This window comes from Radiomyces spectabilis (genome assembly GCF_025331425.1).
Source record: "Radiomyces spectabilis strain NRRL 2753 chromosome Unknown BYT42scaffold_2, whole genome shotgun sequence".
NCBI lineage: Eukaryota > Fungi > Mucoromycota > Mucoromycetes > Mucorales > Radiomycetaceae > Radiomyces > Radiomyces spectabilis.
Genome location: NW_026251927.1, coordinates 573,479 through 595,238, shown reverse-complemented (window position 1 = coordinate 595,238; position 21,760 = coordinate 573,479). Strand labels below are relative to the sequence as shown.

Sequence of the window (21,760 nt, the reverse complement as noted above, 5' to 3'; positions counted from 1 at the left end):
TTACCATTCTTGACGGCGAAATCAAGATGATGATGTCTCGTCAATCTCTGCTTCCTTTTGTTCTTGGAGAATATGACTTTTAGCGCTGCGACGGGTATCGTTTGATGGATGATGGGTCGTTAATATACATGATTGAGGTAAGGATAGAAATAATAAAAGAGAAGAGAAGTAAAGGGGTAAATCAATTCATCCCAATGTCAAAAAGAACATAACTTTTTCTTTTCGTGGGAAAACCCAAATTATGCATTGGATGGATTTGTTGTCAAACTGTAACGAATTTGTATCCTTTAATGCTGTATGAATTTTGGCCTTGCGAAGCCTCCCAGGATTGGTTCGATTTGAATGCTTCATAAAATTTGCCATCAGCATTGACATCAAGGGAAGGTGGCCAACCATATTCCAAAATGCGCTGTAGAAAAGACGAGTTCAGTCTACTGGGAAGATGGTACTTATTGGTTACCTTGTCTGCCAGATCTAACATGCTGGATCTTGATATGTTAACGCAATTTATTGGCCGACAGTGACGGGGTCCCAAATAATTTCAAATCAAGGGAAAAGCGAAATTGTGAAGAAAAAAAACATGAACCCAAGAATAGCTGTCTCATGTTGAACACACATGCCGAGGGAACCACTTGAAAAGCCGATTGATGAAGTTCTTTCAGGCTATAGAAAACTAGACGTAGGCTATCAGAACAAAAAATTTGACTTTGTCAGTTGACTAACGTCGTCATCCCAAGGTCCATGCTTTACAGGAAAACCACAAGCTTGAACTGCCACTGGCTATGCCATGGGTAAGTAGCGTCTGTTCGACCAGTACATGACATTGGCTGTGAATGCTGATATTCTATTCTTAGCGAATGAACTTATGCGCGACGAGTCAAGAATATGCCTGTACTTTCTTCGTAGGTGAGTCTCATGTACGATGTAATGTCGTCACTTGCCGATGCCTGACCATCCATTTTGGTGACATAGCCGTCAACGACACAGTCAATGTATACTTCGTTGATAATGATGGCGCCCAATTCAACCGACCAGTACATAAACTAGTCAACCCGAATGCTTACCAAGCAGGACAAGAATCGGTAAATCAGCAAATGGGATCGGCTTCGTTGCGAGTGTGATACAACTTTTGGCTGACTCGCGCTGCTGTTCTTTTTTTAATTTATTTTTATTGCTATACATTTAGCCATTTATGATCAATGCAATTCTTGTGGACCGATTGTTGGATAAGGAAGTTTTGATTACGGTGGCAGACAATGGCGACGTCTGCGTGTGGCGAACCGAGGCTTTGGATCAACAGCCAATGATGTTGAGGTTGGTCGTGATCTGCATGAATTTTAGAAAATCATTGACCCACGAACCTGTAGGGCTGAAGCCTCGACGTGGGGAGTCGCGGTTCACACCGAGCAAGGGCTTCTGGCGGTGTCAGCCAACGATAAGAAGATCACCATATTCAATATTCTGCGTCTGACCCAATCAAGTCGCCTTTTCGAACATACATCTCCATGTGAGCCACGAAGGAGAACCAAAAACTGGCTCAGAGACGACGATAAAATCGTGCTGGAAGGTCACGAACATAATATACCCAACGTTGATTTCAGTCGCTCCGGTCGATATCTAGCCAGCTGTTCGGTTGATAAAACATGCCGTGTCTGGGACATCGCTAAACGAACCATGGTCACCAAGCGAACCATTTACTCTAGCCAGTCAGATAACGGATGGTAATACTGCATACAATATTCCGTCATGATGCTCTTGGGATGCACTAACGAACGATTCTGCATGTAGGGGTTGGTCGGTTAAGTTTATTCCATCGGGACGCTTCAAGTATGCCTGCATGGATGACAAGAGAATCAATCAGATGATTCAAAAACGACTGGATCGAGGCTCCACGATTCGACAATCCTCGGTTGGTTTGCGTCATTCGGCTCCATTGCCAGTCTATCGGTTCAATCAGCTCAATTTCAATGAAGGAGAGCGGTCCGAGGCGACAGTAGAACTCAATCGTATGATTTTCGGATTCGACCCTGGCGACTGGGATCCGGAATTATTTCAAGGAGAAATGGAGGATGGAGCCACCGATGACGATCTGTCGTTCGACTTTGCTACGCAGCAGGAATTAGCGTATATTGCTTCGCCTACCTCAGACAGCGACGATTCATTGAACGAAGCTCAGGTCATGCAACAACTGGAACGGATGGAAGACGAAGATGAAGCCGAAGATGCTCATCTCGTGGAAGAAATGGGACGACGTGCTACCGAGAGCGATTTTCTGGAAGAAATGCAACGATCCATCCAAAGCTCTGAACGTTACAGAAACTTGGAAGAGCTTGCATCGCAAGGGCATCCCACCGAAGGATCCAGGAGAGACAGTACAGGAACTTCTCATTCAAGGGATCCAACGAGGGACACGGAGACGGCAGTATCAGAATGGGATGCACCAATAGGTTCTGGATCACGATCCCACAGGCATGGTTCGGATCAAAGCATGGACGATGAGAACGATGGTCAGCACAATGAAGAGACTCCAGTGGTGGACAGTGGAGAACAGTTGATCCACACGGTTCCCGGAAATGGATCTGGGTCAGGCGATGCTGACAACGGCACTGTGACCGATCCTTGGCTGGAACCCACGAATGAGGACCATGGATCCTTGTTCCTCCTTTTGCAAGCCACGTTGGCTCGACATCGTCGAGACCATCCTCGGTTTCAAAATGTGGCATTGGCCAATAGTCACTGGGATAGGGGAGAGGATGTCACGCTTGATATGATGGAAACAATGGAACCATCACTGGATCCACGGCTAAGCGATGGTGAAGACGAAGACGAAGACGAAGATGCCAAGGAGCTGGACGATGTTAGCCACGGTTCACGTATCCCGGAGGTGGTGCATTCTGATGAGGACAAGGCCGCTACGGACCCTGGGAAGCGATCAAAACAGTTTATTGAGGAATACCTCATGCTGGCCACGGTGTCGGACCTTTACATGCTCAAAATTGATAAGCCGTCCATGACGACTCTCAAGGTAGAGCGAAATGTCATTAGCGATGTCGATCTCCGGTCCGATCGGATTTTAAGTCTGATAGATCGGCTGAATATGGTAGAATGGGTTCCCGAGTTGGAATTGCTCATTGTGGCCAGTCAGAAAGGCACCGTGGCACTGATGCGCATGCTTCAAGTGGAGTTGGAGTCGGGACAGCAAACCGTGATCTTCAATAGCGAGCGATATTTGCCTTTGAACGGTGTACAATCGACCCCTCTTTATGGTAAGTGATGGCGGCGACGTTCCATTGATGGGGGGGGGGCAATCGTGTTCATTGATGGTTTTTTTGTCTTTATTGTTCTATAGGCATGACGGCTCGAAAACTGGAAACGGATCGCGTATCCATGCCTGCATTTAATCTTTTCCTGTTTTACTATGACGGTGCGGTTCTCGGCTATCGAATCTCACGTCATTGCGAGAAACTTTGCATTGAAGACCTTCTTATTTAAGAAAAAAAGGCTTTTACTTTATCATCTTTATGCACGTTTCCTTTGGTGAATCGCGCTCTCACTATTATTTTTTGTTTTAATCTCACTTTCACTTCCGGCTTGAATATTTTTATCTATCCTTTTTTTTATAACTATATATTAAATATTTCCTTCGTTGGCTCCTCTGAAGCATGATCAATTCATCAACTGCTGTCGTCTTCAGTTGGGATTCTCCTGTACCGACCCATCGGCAGCCTCGTCTTTTCACATTTTCAAAATGAACAGTTGCACACCAGCCATCATGCAATTCATACATCAGAAATATAGTCTTGTTATCCATGCAATCCGTGCGGCATCGGTAGCTGATATTGCTGAGCATTGACGAATATAATACATTAAAGGTTATTCAAAGAGATATAACAAGAATCAATCATACGTTAAGGGAGATAAAGAATCATCCCTAAATGTTCTCATGTTGTGCCATAAAATTACTCAAAAACATCAAAACCAACACTTCTCTCTTCGAGTTACTTGAGAGAAGCGTTATAAAAGTTTAAAGAGCGAGAGGTGAATGCCAGTCGCAAGCTTATCTATCGACGATTGCTAGTTTCATGGTCAATGATCGGCAAGTTCACGCCCGGGCCATACTATGCCTAGGGTGGCAGATGACAGTGAAGGTAATGTTTTGTGAAATGAGGAATTGTGTGTTGCATGGGCTAATTTTTTTAAAAGATAGTTTCAGATTATGAAAATTGCATTTTGCAAATATACTTTGTTGGTTTTTGAAGCGAGAGACGATTTGTATTTTGGGAAGAGCGTACAAAAGGGTCAATGCGGCCGTTTGTACGTTAGACCGGTAGACCCATGTTTAGTTTAGATTGAGTAACACGGTCTTTGAACCCTTAAGGAAATCCAGAGAAACCCCCTGAAAGGGGAGATGCATCTCGTTTAATAACTTTGTTTTGCTCCTTAGTGCAACACATGGCAGTCTCCAACATCATGAACATGCATACAAATGGTGGTGAGTGGCTGGTGATTGGACATCAAGTTCCGGTTGAACACGATGGACAACAATGAACTGTGGGTCTTTCCCCAAAAGAAAGCGACAATGTCTGTGAGAAAAAGAGCCCAGGACATGGTTTGTACCCCAAAAACAACCGGATCATCAAAAATGGCGTTGTATGATCAAGTTGCAAATTAATATATGTGAAGGGACCATGCAAGCGGTCTAAATGATCAATATTGGACATGTCAACATGACCGATAGTGATCCAATTTTTAGGGGATTCGGCTGCTTTTGATTTTTTTTTCTTTGGGTTCATAGTGAACCAAGAATTTTCGATCGTTTGGTTTTTTTTCTTTTTTATTTCCAAGGGGCAATTATTTGCCTTTTTCAATTTCAGTAAATGCATCTTTATCAAAAATAACACTTGATAACATGGCAAGTATCCAGTACCATTGGGGGAAACCCCACCTCATGGCATCTTTTGGTGGTTGGTCATGTTCCGCCAAAGTTGTGGCCGTGTGGAAAAAACATTGGCAGTTCTGCCACCTCCTCCAGATGAAACGAGAGGCTCATAATAATGACATATTGGATGATGATGGAACGGAACCGGAAGATACCTAAAGATCGGCAGCGGGCGAGCCAAGCCCATACAAAAAAATTTCCCTTTTTCTTTTTTTGGGAGGGTGACGAGCCAAAAAAGAAGCGGAAATGTACGTCAAACAAAAAGCAAGGTCATTAACACGATTGTGTAACGATGGCGAGGTAATTATGGCCCTGTGAATGGATATATAGCATGCAGCTCGATGGTGTATAGGAGGGAGCAGAAAGAGTGAAAAAGAAAACAAGAAAGACATGAAAAACCTGAAGGTTGTTGACATAAGGATGGCATTGTTGTCCAATTTGGAAACAGGTTTTTTTTTTCTCTTCCATCAGAGACACCCTCCACCACGGGGCAAGCGTGCCTTGACATTGTCGAAAAAGAAAAAGGAATTCTAGTTCAGGTGAACCGGAGTGCAAATGATGATGATGATTTATTTGAATGCATGGTGAGACTGATGACAAACAATGACACGCCTCAAGGAGACACCCAGGAAAAGCCGGAGTCTGAACAAGCGATGATGTCGGTGGGATGAAGAATTAAAAAGCACAAAAAAAGATACTAACACCGAGAGAAAGGAAAAGAACCGGAAAGAAGAAGCCTATTGTTGGGGACAAGGGGACTCGTTCAAGGTTTAACGGAAATAGATTGTTGCAGGCCGGATGAAAAGATGGGTAGATGTGTGTTGAAACCCGTTGGAAAAAAATGAGGTGGACACTTTTTCAACGTCCTGAACTTTATGTAGGTTGGGTTGATTGCAATCATGCCAAAATAAAATTCTGAGATGAAAGAGTAAGTCGCAAGGTTGGATTGGACCGTAGCGGATGATAAATTACCTTTTTAAGCGAGCATACGATTTGCGCAGCGGAATAGGCATATAAAGAAATGGGGAGATTGACGTCCAAGCGTTGCCATTTGGAAAAAAAAAAGAAACCAAGACATCTTAACACCTTGCCTTACGTTAGGGAGTTGTATCTACGCTTTTTTTCTTCTTCTTCTTCTTCTTCTTCTTTGTACCTCGTCTCCCTATTGTACTCGACTTACTCCTCAATTTTTTTTTTTTTTTTTTTTTTTTTTTTTTTTGGTTTCTTTGCCTTGGGGTTTCCGTATATAACACTTTCATTCTCCAGAATTCTTGCATCACACTCCCGTCCTGTCTTTTTTTTTTCTTGTAGTTTTTTTTATCGCTACTATTATTACTGTTGTTTAGTGCATCCCATTCTCTTATTTTTCTTTCTTTTTGCTTTTACAACCCACCCAACCGATTTAGTCAAAAAAAAAGTGATAGTTATCATCACATCTTAACACTATGGACCCTAATGTTTCACAGCAGGCTTATACCTCAATGATGAAATTCACCATTGATGGTCGCCCTTTTTTAAAGGTGAGTCGTGTTTTTTTCCGAAAAGATATGTAGATTGGAAAGCTTACCGTTTGTAAATTTATGTTTAGGATATCCATGATTTATTTGCAGCACTCATTGTGCAGATTCCGTTAAGCACACACCGGTATCTTTTTCGCAACTATAACAACACATTTTCGTCCGAGGATGCTATCCAGGCTCTCGGATCATTGCGATTCTCTCACAGCGTTCGATCACCGGATCCAAACAATCCATCGCGACTGCTTCGAACCACCACCACCACCACTTTCAACATGGCACGCGATATGGCCAAGGCACTGTGTCAGCATTTCCAAAACTGCCGGTTAATGGAAAGCGCTATTGACCCCCAGAATCGCTCCTTTCGCGACAAGGGTATCTGGCATCTCACCCCCAAGGGTCTCTGTGTGCTGCAAGATTTTTGCGTACGCACAGAAGTGGACATGACTTCCATGCGCAAACATTTTAGTCACATTGAACCGATTCAGCTCGTTCGCTTGGAACGATCACCGGACGATGATCAGTTACTGCTGGGACGGCAAAACGTGTCGCTTGTATTTCGCGTCATGATGTCGTCGCTTCCCATGGAAGGAGAATCCGAGAATGGAAAAGAAACCCCCAACAACGCCAGCAATATCACCTCAACATCTTCTTCCTCTACAACAAGAGCTCCTTCCTCGGCGTCGTCGTCGGCGTCGTCTACAACATCATCCACTCCTGGCTCCTCCCCCTTTTCCATGTCATCGCAAGTCTCCAGCAACGATTCACGAGTGCAGCTCCTCGGCAATTATCTGCTGACGTTATCCAAGGCCCATCGTCAAAATGTAATGAAGACCATCAAGAATATGCGCACCGTGTTCTCCACTCAAGTGTGTTGCGACTGGCTCCTCGATTACACGTCAGTGTCGTCGCGCGAAGAATCGGAAATTTTAGCCAACGAATTCCTGAAATGCGGATGGATCGAGTACCAGGACTCAAAACAGGCAAATAATCCGTTACGGGCATCCAAATCGGTTATTCTTGTGGTGACCGAGAAAGGCAAGCAAATGATGGCGGAAGTGGATAAATCGTGTGAAGCGGCCGCAGCCGCTCGTGCTGCCGCCGTTCAGATGAACGATCGAGCACGCAGTGTACGATCACGCACAACCACCGACGATGACAATAAGCCTACCACTTTACGGGAGATCTTATCCCAAGATCCTGAAGCCATGGTCATCACTTCATCCACCACCACGTCTTCGGACGAAGAATGCGTGGAACCGTCCACGCCGCCACAGCCTCGTCCGGGAGGTTTGAAGAATCAGTCAAGGCCACCGAGTGCGGCTATGGATCAATCGGCGCCAGCCATGGATCCCAAGGAGAGTAACTTTGCCCGCTTAAAGGTGATCTTGGACGATCCTCAGCTTCGATCACTATTCAAGGACTTTTTACGCGCCAATTTCTGTGAAGAGAACCTGGACTTTTGGATCGATTACACAACGCTGCGCCGCAAATGCCGCAATCAGAGTCCCGCTTTGCCGTCTCAAAATCAAAAAGACCTGCTGGAAGATGCCTACGATATCTGGTCGACGTACCTCAAACCGGGCGCTTCCTGTGAATTGAACGTAGAACATTCACTGCGGCAAGAGATGGCTCGACTGGTGAATTCTATGGTGAGCGTGATACCGACGTATACTCCCGGGCAGATCAAGCCTACCGTTGTTATTTCCACTCCTTCGGCATCGCAGAGTCTGCGGATGATGTTAAAATGGTTTGACCGTGTGGATGATCATATCAGTCGTTTGATGGCTTCGGACTCTGTACCAAAATTCGTCAAGACAAAAGAGTATCGAAAGTTACAGGAAGCCCGTGAAAAAGAACAGGCTGCAACAGAGAAGGAAGGTATCCTTTACATTCCTTCCGGAGAATCAGATGTGAGCATCTCAGCATAATCGCAAAGATCCCCTCTTTTTTTTTTTTTTTTTTACTACTTTCTCATTTGTATTGCAAGCATAAGCTAAAATAAATAAAAAAAGTTTACAAAATAAAACAAATCGTTATTACAGATGATTTTCGACCTCGTGTTTACGTGTGATAACTGCACTTTTATGTAGCGAATAGTAATACTAAATAGCGTGCTGTTTGTGTCGAATGACTCGAAAGATGGTCCGCATACTATGACTTTATCCCCAAAGGCCCGTGTAATACTATACATGTTGCCATGTTGGAGTGAGGCGACGGTTTCCATCATGCGGTGAAAACAAAAGAAGACTAAGCTTGGTTTGCCTGACGAAACTATCCTTGATGTCTTGTTTTGCTTTGGTTTTTCGGTGCCACTTTCGATAGCTTGAAATCACTTTTAATATGTGACCTACTTTTTTATATATGTATTTATTCGGGGTTGTGTAAATTTTGCGTGAATCTTTTCAATTTTACTGTTGCTTTACAACGATGAGTTTAACAACATTCTATGGCAAGATTTTTGGCCTAGGATTCGCCATGGGTGCTGGTATGGAAGTTTTACTCATCAAGAGTAACTACTGTAAGTTTTAATCTGTGTAGCCTTGGTAAAAGCGCCTACTTCACACCATCGAATTAACGAACGACATGCGTTTGTAGATCAAATGTTGGCTGCATCGGAAGCCAAAGCCAAATTGAAGGAAATGAAGCAAGAGGAAGAAGATATGGAACGTTTGCGCAAACTCTCAAAAGAATCGTCTCCTCCGACCAGCTCTTCTTAGTGTTCCCGTGTTTATATGTACATACTCTCTAGTCTCCCGCTCGCTCCCTGCAGGAAACAATACTTCTAGATCTTGCGTGCCCGAAACGAGCCAATTCGTCTTTCAAAGGCATAGTTTTATTCATCCCATGATGTTCTGAATAGATAAATAAACATCACATACCCTGAAAGTGATATATACGATAATGCTCATGTCGATCTATGAAGAATATGTGGAGGAAAAGAGTGGCTGCCAATCTTACAGGAAAAAAAATTGCGATCCATCTACTATTTACTTTATTTCTATACTTTGTATATATCCAGAAAAGAAAGATTTCATGTCCATGAGTTAGCGTACTGGCTTGTGTGCTTTGCTTTGCGAACCATCCCAGCTGTCAAAGTAAGCTGTGGTGGTGCTCATGGGTGGAAGTGTTATTTAATTTTGTGGCTCCGCCATGACGTTGGTTTCTTTTCACCCGGAAAACGCGCAGCGCGAAAAATTCAAACGCGCTCTCTTTTTTTCTTTACATTCTTTCACGCGTAAACTCACCATTGCCCCTCATGAACTGTAAGTCTTTTGTTATCAAGATTCTTGCAGAGTCCAAAGCAAAATGACTAATGAATGGCCTATCTGAATTACCTGCGTTAGCCTATTTCAATTCTAGCGGCTCACAAACACAAACCGGTGGCGGATTCTTTAGCAACGATTCGTCTGACGGCAATAGACAGCCAGCAAGAGTAAAATGCCACCAATACACTGTGACTAGTTGAAGCTTGTTACTAATATTTGCGGTTTTTTTTCCTTACCAACAGAAACCGGCCAGTGATCAAACTATCCGTCCTGTTACCTTGAAACAACTTGCTAATGTAACCGAGACTGCGGATGGCAGCTTCCAGATCGATGGTGTCGACACAACTCAGGTACTTGAAATGACCGGCTAAAAAAAAAGGAATGCCAGATTGACTCACACATGATGGCGTTTGTGTCAAGATCACTTTTGTGGCCGTACTTCGTAATGTTACTGAACTTGCGACCAACATCTCTTACACCATGGAAGACGGTACTGGAGCTATAGAAGTCAGACGATGGGTCGAACAAAACGAAACAGCCAGCGAGGCTCAAAAGCGCCGTGAACTGATGTAAGCCCGTATTAGTAGCACTCGATTTGACTATTTTATACTGATATGGAATGTTGGAAAAATATAGTCCTGACACATACGTTCGAGTGGCTGGACGCATCAATAGTTTCAATCACAAGACGAGTGTCGTTGCTTTCCTTATTCGACCGATTACCGATTTCAATGAGATCAGTTATCATTTCCTGGATGCCGTCTATACGCACGTCAATTTGACAAAAGGATCTCGGGTAAGTCTGTCGATGGAGATTGGAAAAGGAAAGACCGCATGGATGCTAAGGGTTCAATAGGATTCCCACATGCAGAGGGCCGATTATTCACAGTCATCTGCGGTTGCTTCCGGTAATCAAGTCCATAACCGTGTATTGGAAACACTGAAGGAATATCGCGACAATGACGAAGGTGCCCACGTCGAAGAAATCATTCAAAAATTGCAAAGCGTGTGTACAGAAGGGCAAGTGAGAGAGGCAATAGAGTATCTGACGAACGAGGGCCATTGCTATCAAACCATTGACGAAAACCACATCAAGTCTACCGATTCTTAATCATCTTTTGCTGTATACATAGGAGGAAAAAAAAAGGAAAAAACAAGAAATAGTGCAAAAAGTTCAATATACTGCAATGCAAAATGGGAAAATTACATGGACCAGTGTACGTGATGGTATAATTCAGGGCATCTTATGGATGGCTAAATATGAATGGGAGCGTTGTGCGATGGTGCACAGTTGTTTTGAGTTAAAAATAATGCAAAGGAATTACGGTGTAGAGTGGATGGGAAAGCCGAGAAAGTGTACTTATAAGATTCGATTCCCTGTGACACCATGGTTGTAGATCCGTAGTTTCCAGCTCTCTCACCTCATCAGGAAAACACCTGTACAGTGCCCTGGCAAAAATTTTTGTAGTCCCAATAAATTTGTTGACTTCCCCAATGTCTTTGCATCTTTTTCAGTTCATTTTTCTCGGGAAATGAAGAAATAGTAATAAAATAAATTGCAAGGAAGCAAAAACCATGACTTGGTCCTTTATTGGCGGGGAGTGTGGGGGATCTCGTCATATTACCTTGGCCTTGTAGAATACCTGCGTAATCCTGGAGGGAAAAATGCGCTGAAACTGACGACTTTCTTCATCAAAAAGAAGAGCCCACCTTAATGAGGGTGACTTCTATTTTCAATAAAGTGTATAATATGAGTTGAAATATAGTTTAACGAGCCATGCATCACGTCTGTACCAAAGTTATGTGCACCTGTGTATCCCATCAGCCAACACAAGAACACTTGAGAATAAAGATCTCTCTCTAGCATTATCTGAGACCTACTTCATGCAGCTATTTCATGCGATGAGTCCACCCTCTCTTATCAAAGGATAAATATGACGTGAAGCGATGAGAAAAGACACATGGCGTCTTTTTCGCCTGCTTCATTATTGGACAATAACGGTTAGCTACAGTCGAGGGATCGCCTCTTTCATGTCTATGAAAAACGACGCATCTTCCATCCATTTTATTTCCACTTCATCGCACATCTATTTCTTTTTGCTTTTCTTCGCAAGCCATCCATCGCGCCATACATTTTTTTATTGCTCATTTTCATCAACATTTGCTCAAACCCAACTGCACTGTACGTATAGTCAGGATGACCACCGCTGTGATATCAAAACGACTGAACCTCTACATATAGCTTGCGCGCCGAAAACGTTTTTTTCTTGTGTGGTCAACAAAGAAACTTTTTTTTGAAAGGTAATGCATTGTGCTCAAATGCCTTCTTTACGCTTTGAATGTTATGTCGAATCACTTACTTGTTGTGTGTGCTTGTTAGCTTAAAACTTTGAAATAAGTCCATGCCTTGGCGGTGTGCGGTGGCGGCTCTCACAGTGTGGTGACAGCAGTTTTGTAAGTAAACATAAAGAAGTACACTTGGCTTGTCTAATGCATCCATCTTTCTTTTTTGTAAATCTTTGTCCTTTGGTTTTATCTCTTATTTGATTAACTTTAACTTAACTACATTACTTCGTCTCTTTTTATAATTTGAATTGTAAATTTTTTTATCCGGAATTTTTCAAATTAAACTGTATAATAAAAGTTTCCTCAAATAACTCCTTGCCTTTTGTACAAAGTCAAAACGCATGGCTTCTTTATACTCAATTATACTTGCACAAACGTATTATTGTACGCAGTCAAGAGGAAGCACTGAGACTATAGTTGTCAATCGAATGTTGCACAGGGAAAAAAAAAGATTCCACATTCACACGGAGCCTACTTTCTTTTGCGACAAATCTGAAAATTTCCGTAAATTCAGTTCTTCCCGTTTACCATTTCACTTTTCAATGTCATCATGCCGAAATTAGACAAGATGAGCTCGCAAGAAATTGTATCCATCAGCAAAAAGTTGTTTTACGGAGGCTTGGCCTTTCTTCCATTCTTATGGCTGATGAACTTCATTTACCTGTTTCCTGCCACACGACGCCCGACCATGCCCAAAGAACTAAGGAAATGCAAGTATCTTTTCAAAATAAAGCAGGCTGAACAAAAAAGGAATGTCAGTGATCAAGCGATCTAAAAGATTAAAATAATAATAGACCTTTATCTGTCGCTGGGCGGTTGCATTCTTTGGTTTATCGCCTTGACAACGTGGTACGCGCTGTTTGTTCAACGACGAATTACCTGGGGTGCTTTGGCAGACAAGCTGACCGTAGTGATACCAAAAGGTGTCTGACATGGTTGCACCAAAGATATCATTTGATCAAAAAAACCGAGAGTACAATCACGCTTATCTTTTTTCGGATTTTACATTCAGTATCAACGATTTATTATTTGCAAGATTGTGAGGGACGACGAAAAAAAAAATCAAGGGGAAGAAGCTCAAACTATTATACAGAAGAAACAAAAGAAGACGAACACACCAGGTGGTCGTTTTTCTTAAGCGGAAGCGGTGGCGGCCACACGGTAGGGAGCGAAATCTTCTTCAGTAACGGGAACAGGATCGGCGGGACAAGCCAAGTGGGACTGATGGAAGATACGGGTATCAGTATCCTTAAGAGAGCCGACAACAGAGTGGAGGACACCACGGTTATGGAAGATCACAAAGTCACCATCCTCCCAGTCGTGAGCGTACACGTTCTCGGGGTTGATAGCAGGACGCTGCATCTTGTACACCAATTCACGAGCCTTCTCCAAATCACCGAGGGGCTTGCCGTCAATGATAAGGTCCTCAATAGCCGAGGGGTGGACTTGCAAGTGGATCTTGTTGGTAACAGGGTTCTTCCACAACTAAAAAATGACCGATATCCATATCAGTATATGCTTTTTTTTTTTTTTTTTTTTTTTGCTAAACAAATAAATAGCTTCATTTTTCTTACCATGGGGTAGATCTTGATAGCCTGTTCTTCGACAGGGGGTAATTCTTCAGGCTTCATTTCCTTGCCTTCAGTGACAATGCCCAAACCAGTGGATCGAGATTTGGCCTTGGACATCCACAAGTAGGGATGAGCAGCGTATTTCACCTTGGTGCGGAAAGCCAAGTCCTTCAAGTCAGGGGGCAAAAGTTCAAAGGCTCTTTGACCAGAGATAACTAAGCGATGGGTCACATACTATCAGTTTTTCCCTGTTTTCATGCGATCCCGGCGGTTTTCCAATATCAACTTACATGCGGTGGTACCCAACTGAACATCAAGAGTCTGGTTGCTACCATCATCGTAGAGCAAAGTCTGACGTCTGGGTTCCTGTAAACAACCAAGTCGTTAGGACAAATGTGCGGCTTGAAAAGAAAAGATAATGACTTACGGGGTTCTTGAAACCGAACAAGGTGGTGATTCTGGGAGGGTTGAGCTTGTACAAAGCAGCATCCATGTGCCAGCGGTAGAAGCGGGTCTTGCCTTCGGCTTCTTGCTCGGGGGTGAGGGTGGTGTGATGGAAACTGCGGTGGCTGGGGTGGGTCAACTTGCGTTCTTCGATACCGTGGTAGTTCTTCACAGTGCCGTGACCCAACAACTGAACCTGGGGAACGGTAGGGAAGGGAGACAAATCGCGAGCAATGATGGATTCGCTGGCACGATGCTGAGCACCGTGACCATAGGTATCGACCTGAGGTTCGAAACGCTGAACTAAGCTGAATTGAACTTCGGGAGTGACATGGCTCTGACCACGGACAACGACCACCTGGTAAGTGTAAACGGCTTCTTCAAGCTTCTTGAATTCCTCATCTAATATGTCAAATGCCCAACAAAAAAAATCATTAGCAAACCTAGGGTCTACGCAGCAAGGCTTATTGACAGCTTAAAGGGTACCTGTGATCTTGGCCAAGTCCAAATCGTGGATCATGCAGCCGAAATCAACACCGCTTTGTTCGGGAGAGGGAACGATGGGTTCGATAGTAAAAGTCATGTTGGTTGGAATGGATTAGATTGGAGTTTAGAACAGTGAAGTTGCTGAAGAAGAACTGGGAACTCGGGGGATGAGGCTTGTCCCTTTTATAACTTTGGTGTTCGGAGTTGGACCCGTCTTGATCTTTTTGTTATATTCATTTTCATGCACGTATCTTTGTGCTACCTTATTGAAGTTTCGGCCAATGAGCGGAACGATATACTTTCTATGACAGGTATACGCTCAATGTTTTCCCATTACGGTTCTCCTTTTTTTTCAGTCTTGTGACTCTTTTTTCTTGTGAAAGTATGAAACAGAAAAAAACACTGAAAAGACAGTGTTCCTGACCTCACCCTCACCTATAATTTTTTTCAAAGGCAGTATTTTCTTACTATGCCCAAACCAGTACTTCATATAATACCCGGTGTTTTTTCTTTCTTCATAACCAATGTCCATTGGGTCCCGTCCTTCTTCACATAACATAATTTGGTGCAGGGAAATAACCAAACTTTAAATTGAATATGAGTAAGCAAACCTATTTTTCACTCGCTGTCAGTCCCTTGTGCACAGTAAAAACGTATCCTCTCCGTCGTACTGTGATTATCTTTTGGCTACTCTCCATACACACACATTCCCTCTATGCCTTTTTGTTTATCTCTGGAAAACACCTAGTTCCAAATGCCTATTTCCCCCCCTCCCTTTGTATCCCCTCGTACATATCCTCTATTGTATTTGGTAACTAGACTCTATTATTTTTCGATCATCCATACTTTCCCCATAGTTTAGTTTACTTGGCGAGCTTCGGTTACACATTCTCCCACTTCTTAATTTTTTTCTACTGCTACTGTAGCTACTTTTTGTTCATTGATCGGATTGAACAAGTTTTTCCCTTGTTTCTTTGAAACGTGCTAGAGGACCTATTTCATTTGTCATGGAAATAGGCGCTGCCCAATACACAAATTGGATGAGCCCTCATTATTGGGTATCGTGGCTGCCAAATTCAAGCACAGGATGCGATCTTCCATTTGGGGAATCTCCGAATGTCCCCAGCCGACCCTAAAATTTCTCAGTTTGCTCAAACATGCACAGCACAGCCTAAATAGTCAAAAAAAAACAAGGTCACTCTCTTGGAAGTAGCTATCTTGCACCAAAATAGAGGTGCTTTGGATGCTGTCCATCGTCATTCCATGTTTTCTTTCTTTGCTAGTCGTTTTTTCTCTTTTATCACAAAAACTCCACAGAAACTATCATCAAACATAGCTAATTATCATCCCACCAAAAGGATATCAAGCACATTATAGCCGGAATGTCATCAGAAGGACGTATTTATTCAAACCACAAAACAGCACGTGCTCCAACTCTTCGTATTTTACAATCGCAATGCAATAGATAGCAGCTTTGTCATCTGCTGAGGTTTATGTACAATGACAGCATCATCGCGCAGGAACCCCGTCTGCAACTATGTCCGCATTGGTTGGCATTGTGTCAGTCCTTTGCACACATGAGCCGACTCCTATGATAGCCAGGGGTGACACTCGCACAGTGGTGCAAGCATACCCACTGCCAGCTTTCTATCGTTAAATCACAGATCGGGATAAAGTACTCTGTCACTCATTCTTCAACGTCCTGTTTTTACTGTTTAAGTATGCTTCAATGTGCAGAAGTATTGCGAGTTGCGCACAGACATTCCTTTTTTTTTTAAACACCTTAACATCATTTCAATCGAGGGCTTGTCCTCCATCAGCCTCTTAAGCAAAGCTCCGGACGTTACAGTGACTGCAAAGTTTATTCCCCATTAAGTGAGTGGACCTGTTCTTACAGCTATGATATATCTATATGATGAGCATACGCTTCGTTATGATGGCATGATGATATGATCCTCAAGGTTTGAAAGTGCAGAATTTTTTTTTCTTTCGATTGGCCAAATGCGGGAAGTCAAGGTTGGAGAGGAGCAACAAGTGGCACAGAAAATGTCCTGGAGCCCATTTTGCTGAGATTCAACAAAAGATCAGAGTCCCATCCTCATGTTGTGCAGCCAATAAGGATATAGTATAGATTTGCGGGCTGGGAACGTGCATCACTTTGTGCCCTCGAACAAATGGCTTCCCAAATCAGAAAAAAAGAGAAATGACGCAAAAACAATATAAAAACTGCAATAACCAGATCGGCCCTACATATTCTTAACTTGGTGTTTGTTACAGAAATGCTTGGGATATTTTGCGTTGGCATATTATTTTGAAGGACTCCCCGAAATGGCTCTCACTCTTCTTGTGAAAGAAAAAAGATGACAATGCATTGAGGGGATGGTAATAGAAAACGTCGTATTTTATTCTAGGATGGATTGAATGACGATGGGGATTATCAATATAGGGGTGTAACATTGAGGTCAGGAAACTACTGTTGTTGATCTTGTTCGCCTTGTTGCTGCTGGCCATTGCCACCGCCACCGCCGCCACCGCTCTTGGGGGCCACTTCAACAGCCACGACGATAACGACAATGATAATAATGACTGCGAAAATAGAGAAACAGATCCATTTCTTTCTTCGTGTGGCTTTGGCGGATTTAATGGCGTTGGAAACGTGCTGGTTGCCTTGTTCGAGATGGTTCACGACATCATAAGAGCTCGCTTCAATGGTGTCAAGAACGTGGGCTTGATTTTCCAGTAAATATTGCATTTCGTTAAACATTTCGGACAACTCTTGGATACTCTTGGCCAATCGCTTGATGTCTTCGTGACGTTCCTGCACGGCATCCAGGGTTTCCTGTGCCTGGTAACGACGTTGTTCGTTGTTCATGGACTGCATGAGTTGTTGTGCAAATACGGCGGGACGGCCTTGTTCGGCTTGGGCAATAGCTGTCTCGATTTCTTGTGGAGTTGCTTGAGGGTTGGCGATTTTGATCTGTCGTTCCATTTGGCGGGATTCGGCACGTTGAAAATCCAGGGACACTTGTCGGTGGCGTTCAATAGCATCCATGAATGATTTAGTCACACTAGCAAACTGGTTCTTGTGAATCGCCAAATCGGTATGCTTCGATGTGGGTTGAATTTCCTTGAGTTTTTGCTTCACATGGGCCATGGTGCGCTGTGTATCCTCGGTCAACTCGTCCACAGCCACTCGATGGCGTTGGAGCTCCGACGCGTCTGCGGTCTGAAGCATAGCCGACTGATACGTTTGAATGCGTTGCACATTGTCGTTGATGCTGCGAATGTTCTCCTGAATCTGTGAAATCTCGTTCAAAAATCCTTCTGTGGAGGTAACGTCCGTTTGCGTGGATAGCAACGGTCGCATCTCGTATTTGCCCGGTTGATGAGACGGATTCATTCCATCTGAGCCTCCTTTTCCCGAGAGTTCGGCAAGTCGATCACGATTCATTATATTTTAAGAAGAAGTAAGGTGGATGAAACTCGCACGTTGAACAAAAAGGGAAACAAAATAGACGTAAAAAAGTAAAAAAATAAAAAAGAAGGAGATAGTAGGAGTTTACCCAAAAACGAACTTGTCTGTCTCGAGGGGATAATCAAAAGGACCATCCGCTCAAAAAAAAGAGCGGGCCCAGATTTCTCATTGGTAGGTCTACACAACTACACAACTTGAAGTCCAAATTTAGTAAACTGGATTGCGCAGTTTGAATTGTGGTTATTTTTGGCTCACCTGTGTATATGACCCGAATTCGGGGTTGGGTTCGCCAAAGATGTTATATGATCTAGGCGCCCGAAAAGAAAAAGTTCACTCCTCGTCCTCCTGGTCGCTTTCGGAACGAGCGAAAATTGCCGGTCTTCCGCGTCCTGCAATCTCTTCCAACACAATCGAACGCATGTTCCTGGCGGCATTGACATCTCGGTCCCAGAACTTCTTGCAATGGTCGCATTGGAGAACCTTGTGGAGTTCTGTGTTGATTTGACGACTTCTCACGTTCTTCACCGCTTTTTGCGCACAGAAAGAACAGACCTAAAGAGAGCAATTTAGCATAACATCACATAATAATATTTTCTCCTACCCATACCTTTGAGGTGTTATATTCGTCGACTTTAATCAGCACCAAACGGCCTTCAAGTTCTGCTCTTTTGAGGACTTTCGACAACTTCCCAGACAAACCGCTGATCTTGCCTTTCATGGTCACAGGGAACGCAGCATTTCCGAGTCCAACAACAGGAAGTTTCCAATCATTCGTTATAGGCTTTTTTCGCCATTTTCTAGTACGCAAATTCTTAATCAATATTGGCCATTTGATTTAAAAGTTTACTGCGCGGCTTACTCGGTTTGGACATTTTCCATTGAAGAAGACTGCGATCGTCGTTGGTGTTCCGCTATTTGACGCGATTTTTGCTCTGCAGTGATCTGATCGTATTTTTGTCCGCCAGTGATGAACACGTTGGCGAGTTCACTTAATGTTTGTTGGTTCTTTACAAAACGTCGGAACCGGAGCTTGGTGAACCTTTGGTCGTAAAAGGTGAGAAGACGCTCCATGCTTGCAAGCATACCGGTAATAAATAAGCGAGCTGAACGTAAGTTTATGGCTTTCGAGGTAACAATGTTCTGCTCCACGTCCAACACCTGGGAACGCATTTTCCAGTTCTGCACGCAGATCGTCGAATGCTTGTATTGCGCCTTTGTGTAGAACTCGACCGTGGAAAATTGTCGTACCTCATGCGGCCGAGAACGTTGAAGGGCGTTTTCTTCGTTGGGAAGAAACTCACCGCCATCCGAAGCAACAAACACGTCCGTCACTCCGGGATCTGCGCCCCATATGCGAAGGTAGGGACGTTCCCAATCGGCGAAATCGGCTGCTTCCAGATCAGCCAACACCTGTGCCGATCCCTTCGCCCGGAAGAAGGACACACTACAGCCGTAGCCATCGGTCATGACTATGTCAGCAAAATTGGTGCCACTAAAGACGACGATAACCAGTGAATCACTCAGCAACAGAGAGCAGCAACCCGTTTGCAAACTTACCGTCCCCCCCGAACCTTCGACAAATCGAAAGCGTATTCAAAACAGTCGGCCGTTCCTCTGGTGATTTCGCCGATGGACCTCAACATTTGTCGCAAGATTGGCTCCGTGATCGTAATATATTTGCGGGTAAATGTCGGGATCGGTATCAATTTGAAAAGCCTCTGCTGATTCACAACGAAGTGCAAATCCGGAATGAAGCAATCATCGCGGGTGACAGGGCTGTTGACCAGCGGATCAAGGTATTCGACAGAGTTCCGGATACGGCTTCTGGTTTTTCTATAAACTGGTTCAGGTTGTTGCCCGAATCTTCAGATAAGGTTATCCCGTTGGGGATGATGAAAGCAGTGCCGTCGTTGATGCTTTTCAGAACAGCTCGAGCCAGCCGCCCACGACGTTTCTTACCGAGCAGCTTACTTTCTTGCAAATGCCTGATAATGGAATGAACAAACTGGATGGTCGCTTCGGTTTGAACTTCTCCTGCATTCGCAATTTGGCCGTTGTTGTAAGCATCGAAATACTGGTTTACTTGATAGAGGATTCTCATGAAGTGCTGAGGGTTCCGAGTGATGCTTGCCAATGTTAACTGCTGATGGTAGTCGTGTAAATCGTGATCGACTACTTCTGAGATCTGTACAGCGGCTGTGTCTACTCTCTGATGGAGTTCTGGAGGAATGCCCGCCTTTGGCACTGTACTTTCTGTTTCTGCAGCAAAGGAATCATAGCTATGGCGAGCCAACTTGGACCACTGTTTCTTTGGTAAGCCCTATATAAGAGAAATTTATTGGTTAGTTAACTTATACATCCGGTGAACGTTCCCTTACTGTATCCATACCGGCAATAGTTCTCGAAATCGCAGTGTCAGATATTCAATGTAACGTGACTCGAAGTTCTCGACGAGGTTGTTTGCAAAAGTTACGGCCATGTTTTTTGCTGTAATTGAAAGTATCCTGGCTTCCATCGACGCATCTGATGCGATCGGTCGTCCGCCTGTCGGAAATTCTTCAAGGTATTGCTGATAAGCTTGAACGAGCTCTTCTTTTGGAAAATACCGGTTCTTAGAGCTGATCTCCCGGTTTAATAAAAGCTGGAAGACGGAGTAGAAGAATGTTTGATGAAAAACCATGGGCGGCAGAGGATCGTCGGTAAGGAACTTGTGATGCAGATAATACAACGTAAAAAGAGTTGCTTTGAGCATCAACTCTCTGTTGAAGTCCACAATATGCTCGATTTGGTCGATCAGCTGCTGCTTTTTCTCCGTAGGAAGCTTGATCAAAGTGGAGAGGCGACATTTTCTAGTGAACTGCTCGAGTTGAGCACCGAGAATTTCCCGGTTTCGTTCCTTCTTGGATGGCTGGTGGAATGGGCAGATTTTCTTTCGAGTTGATGAGTGTGGATTTTCGCGCAAGAAATCTGGGCGGAGTTTGGAGCAGCTTTGACACACGCGGCTGATTGGATCATGATGGTCTTGTAAGCGATCCTTTTTTGCCGATGCTTTCTTTGACTTTTCTTCCACCGTTTGCTTACGCTTTCGCTTCGAGCCTACGAATAAAAACGTTAGCATAGTTAGAGAAAAGAGAGAGAAGTTTTCAAGTAGTCTACCTGATACAGGTTTCCTTATCTTGCGTTGAGGACATAACGCCGATCGGGCATTCACATGACCAGTCTCACCACATTTGCTGCAAATGACTATCCAAAAAAGGGATGTCAGCGTCAAATCAAAGATAACAATCCAGATGATAAATCTTACCTTGACCTTGGCTGTGCTGTAACTTCCACTCTTTCCATCTCTTCTGTAGCGGATGGCTTCAGGAAACAAGTGATCTTCATAAAGTTGCCGTAATCGTGTCTCCGAAACTCGTCCTCCGCAGCATTTTCTTCGGTGGAGCCGTCATCCGAATAGAAATCGCCATCGTCTTCAGTATTGGAACTGAACTCAGATCAGGATCTATGGCTGCGCGGCTTGAAAACGCCATTACATAGTCAATAAAAGGATGAACGAAAAATGAAAGAAAAAAAGAGAGAGGAGTCAAGTTGACCAAAAAAAAAGGTGCATAAAATTTTTATATGCCTTCACGGCGCAGTTTGAATAATGTGGTTTTATTGATCGATTCAAGGACGTCCTTTGAGTGCACCAGGTCGCCATGCCAGAAGTCAAT

The 21,760-nt window shown here is 43.7% G+C and overlaps 8 protein-coding genes across 8 annotated transcripts; 4 read left to right on the top strand and 4 right to left on the bottom strand.

Annotated features, from left to right (window-relative positions):
- Positions 1-591: 591 nt before the first annotated feature.
- BYT42DRAFT_555239 (uncharacterized protein) lies at positions 592-3,661 on the top strand. The gene is made up of 9 exons (XM_051566643.1): positions 592-679; positions 738-791; positions 855-906; positions 973-1,082; positions 1,187-1,314; positions 1,368-1,721; positions 1,789-3,025; positions 3,105-3,266; positions 3,350-3,661. Exons 1-8 carry the CDS (start codon positions 617-619, stop codon positions 3,162-3,164), a joined length of 2,058 nt encoding a protein of 685 aa, XP_051426946.1. The 5' UTR covers positions 592-616; the 3' UTR covers positions 3,165-3,266; positions 3,350-3,661.
- A 2,497-nt stretch (positions 3,662-6,158) lies between these two features.
- BYT42DRAFT_508743 (regulator of G protein signaling domain-containing protein) lies at positions 6,159-8,421 on the top strand. The gene is made up of 2 exons (XM_051565124.1): positions 6,159-6,459; positions 6,528-8,421. The coding sequence occupies exons 1-2, from the start codon at positions 6,385-6,387 to the stop codon at positions 8,385-8,387; spliced, it is 1,935 nt and encodes a 644-aa protein (XP_051426945.1). The 5' UTR covers positions 6,159-6,384; the 3' UTR covers positions 8,388-8,421.
- A 418-nt stretch (positions 8,422-8,839) lies between these two features.
- Positions 8,840-9,429, top strand: BYT42DRAFT_555232 (uncharacterized protein). The gene is made up of 2 exons (XM_051566642.1): positions 8,840-8,977; positions 9,055-9,429. Exons 1-2 carry the CDS (start codon positions 8,887-8,889, stop codon positions 9,174-9,176), a joined length of 213 nt encoding a protein of 70 aa, XP_051426944.1. The 5' UTR covers positions 8,840-8,886; the 3' UTR covers positions 9,177-9,429.
- A 219-nt stretch (positions 9,430-9,648) lies between these two features.
- BYT42DRAFT_555231 (uncharacterized protein) lies at positions 9,649-11,137 on the top strand. Its single transcript, XM_051566641.1, has 6 exons — positions 9,649-9,722; positions 9,804-9,892; positions 9,968-10,075; positions 10,146-10,294; positions 10,362-10,521; positions 10,582-11,137. The coding sequence occupies exons 1-6, from the start codon at positions 9,716-9,718 to the stop codon at positions 10,834-10,836; spliced, it is 768 nt and encodes a 255-aa protein (XP_051426943.1). The 5' UTR covers positions 9,649-9,715; the 3' UTR covers positions 10,837-11,137.
- Positions 11,138-13,105: 1,968 nt separating this feature from the next.
- BYT42DRAFT_178364 (taurine catabolism dioxygenase) lies at positions 13,106-14,785 on the bottom strand. Its single transcript, XM_051562402.1, has 5 exons — positions 14,573-14,785; positions 14,070-14,488; positions 13,933-14,008; positions 13,646-13,857; positions 13,106-13,556 (listed from the first exon to the last, which is right to left on the bottom strand). Exons 1-5 carry the CDS (start codon positions 14,667-14,669, stop codon positions 13,206-13,208), a joined length of 1,155 nt encoding a protein of 384 aa, XP_051426942.1. The 5' UTR covers positions 14,670-14,785; the 3' UTR covers positions 13,106-13,205.
- A 2,204-nt stretch (positions 14,786-16,989) lies between these two features.
- BYT42DRAFT_178205 (t-SNARE) lies at positions 16,990-18,444 on the bottom strand. Its single transcript, XM_051562399.1, has 3 exons — positions 18,303-18,444; positions 18,136-18,240; positions 16,990-17,986 (listed from the first exon to the last, which is right to left on the bottom strand). Exons 2-3 carry the CDS (start codon positions 18,179-18,181, stop codon positions 17,043-17,045), a joined length of 990 nt encoding a protein of 329 aa, XP_051426941.1. The 5' UTR covers positions 18,182-18,240; positions 18,303-18,444; the 3' UTR covers positions 16,990-17,042.
- Positions 18,445-18,727: 283 nt separating this feature from the next.
- On the bottom strand, positions 18,728-19,835 carry BYT42DRAFT_178216 (uncharacterized protein). Its single transcript, XM_051562400.1, has one exon. The coding sequence runs from the start codon at positions 19,512-19,514 to the stop codon at positions 18,903-18,905; it is 612 nt and encodes a 203-aa protein (XP_051426940.1). The 5' UTR covers positions 19,515-19,835; the 3' UTR covers positions 18,728-18,902.
- A 173-nt stretch (positions 19,836-20,008) lies between these two features.
- BYT42DRAFT_178270 (uncharacterized protein) lies at positions 20,009-21,631 on the bottom strand. The gene is made up of 5 exons (XM_051562401.1): positions 21,352-21,631; positions 21,204-21,290; positions 21,129-21,143; positions 20,435-21,049; positions 20,009-20,360 (listed from the first exon to the last, which is right to left on the bottom strand). Exons 2-5 carry the CDS (start codon positions 21,236-21,238, stop codon positions 20,327-20,329), a joined length of 699 nt encoding a protein of 232 aa, XP_051426939.1. The 5' UTR covers positions 21,239-21,290; positions 21,352-21,631; the 3' UTR covers positions 20,009-20,326.
- Positions 21,632-21,760: the final 129 nt, after the last annotated feature.

What these genes read in the sequence shown, in the direction of transcription:
- BYT42DRAFT_555239 (XM_051566643.1), top strand. Translation starts at nt 617, where the DNA reads ATGCCGAGGGAACCACTTGAAAAGCCGATTGATGAAGTTCTTTCAGGC. An exon ending in CAGGCTATAGAAAACTAGAC is followed by an intron (nt 680 to 737) that starts GTAGGCTATCAG and finishes CGTCATCCCAAG; the next exon opens with GTCCATGCTTTACAGGAAAA. An exon ending in TGCCTGTACTTTCTTCGTAG is followed by an intron (nt 907 to 972) that starts GTGAGTCTCATG and finishes TTGGTGACATAG; the next exon opens with CCGTCAACGACACAGTCAAT.
- BYT42DRAFT_508743 (XM_051565124.1), top strand. Translation starts at nt 6,385, where the DNA reads ATGGACCCTAATGTTTCACAGCAGGCTTATACCTCAATGATGAAATTC. An exon ending in ATGGTCGCCCTTTTTTAAAG is followed by an intron (nt 6,460 to 6,527) that starts GTGAGTCGTGTT and finishes ATTTATGTTTAG; the next exon opens with GATATCCATGATTTATTTGC.
- BYT42DRAFT_555232 (XM_051566642.1), top strand. Translation starts at nt 8,887, where the DNA reads ATGAGTTTAACAACATTCTATGGCAAGATTTTTGGCCTAGGATTCGCC. An exon ending in ACTCATCAAGAGTAACTACT is followed by an intron (nt 8,978 to 9,054) that starts GTAAGTTTTAAT and finishes ATGCGTTTGTAG; the next exon opens with ATCAAATGTTGGCTGCATCG.
- BYT42DRAFT_555231 (XM_051566641.1), top strand. An exon ending in CAAAAGCGCCGTGAACTGAT is followed by an intron (nt 10,295 to 10,361) that starts GTAAGCCCGTAT and finishes GGAAAAATATAG; the next exon opens with TCCTGACACATACGTTCGAG. An exon ending in ATTTGACAAAAGGATCTCGG is followed by an intron (nt 10,522 to 10,581) that starts GTAAGTCTGTCG and finishes AGGGTTCAATAG; the next exon opens with GATTCCCACATGCAGAGGGC.
- BYT42DRAFT_178364 (XM_051562402.1), bottom strand. Translation starts at nt 14,669, where the DNA reads ATGACTTTTACTATCGAACCCATCGTTCCCTCTCCCGAACAAAGCGGT. An exon ending in GGACTTGGCCAAGATCACAG is followed by an intron (nt 14,489 to 14,572) that starts GTACCCTTTAAG and finishes TTGACATATTAG; the next exon opens with ATGAGGAATTCAAGAAGCTT. An exon ending in CTATCAAGATCTACCCCATG is followed by an intron (nt 13,557 to 13,645) that starts GTAAGAAAAATG and finishes GTCATTTTTTAG; the next exon opens with TTGTGGAAGAACCCTGTTAC.
- BYT42DRAFT_178205 (XM_051562399.1), bottom strand. Translation starts at nt 18,181, where the DNA reads ATGGTCCTTTTGATTATCCCCTCGAGACAGACAAGTTCGTTTTTGG. An exon ending in ACAGACAAGTTCGTTTTTGG is followed by an intron (nt 17,987 to 18,135) that starts GTAAACTCCTAC and finishes TCTCGGGAAAAG; the next exon opens with GAGGCTCAGATGGAATGAAT.
- BYT42DRAFT_178216 (XM_051562400.1), bottom strand. Translation starts at nt 19,514, where the DNA reads ATGACCGATGGCTACGGCTGTAGTGTGTCCTTCTTCCGGGCGAAGGGA.
- BYT42DRAFT_178270 (XM_051562401.1), bottom strand. Translation starts at nt 21,238, where the DNA reads ATGTCCTCAACGCAAGATAAGGAAACCTGTATCAG. An exon ending in TTTCGAGAACTATTGCCGGT is followed by an intron (nt 20,361 to 20,434) that starts ATGGATACAGTA and finishes TATAGGGCTTAC; the next exon opens with CAAAGAAACAGTGGTCCAAG.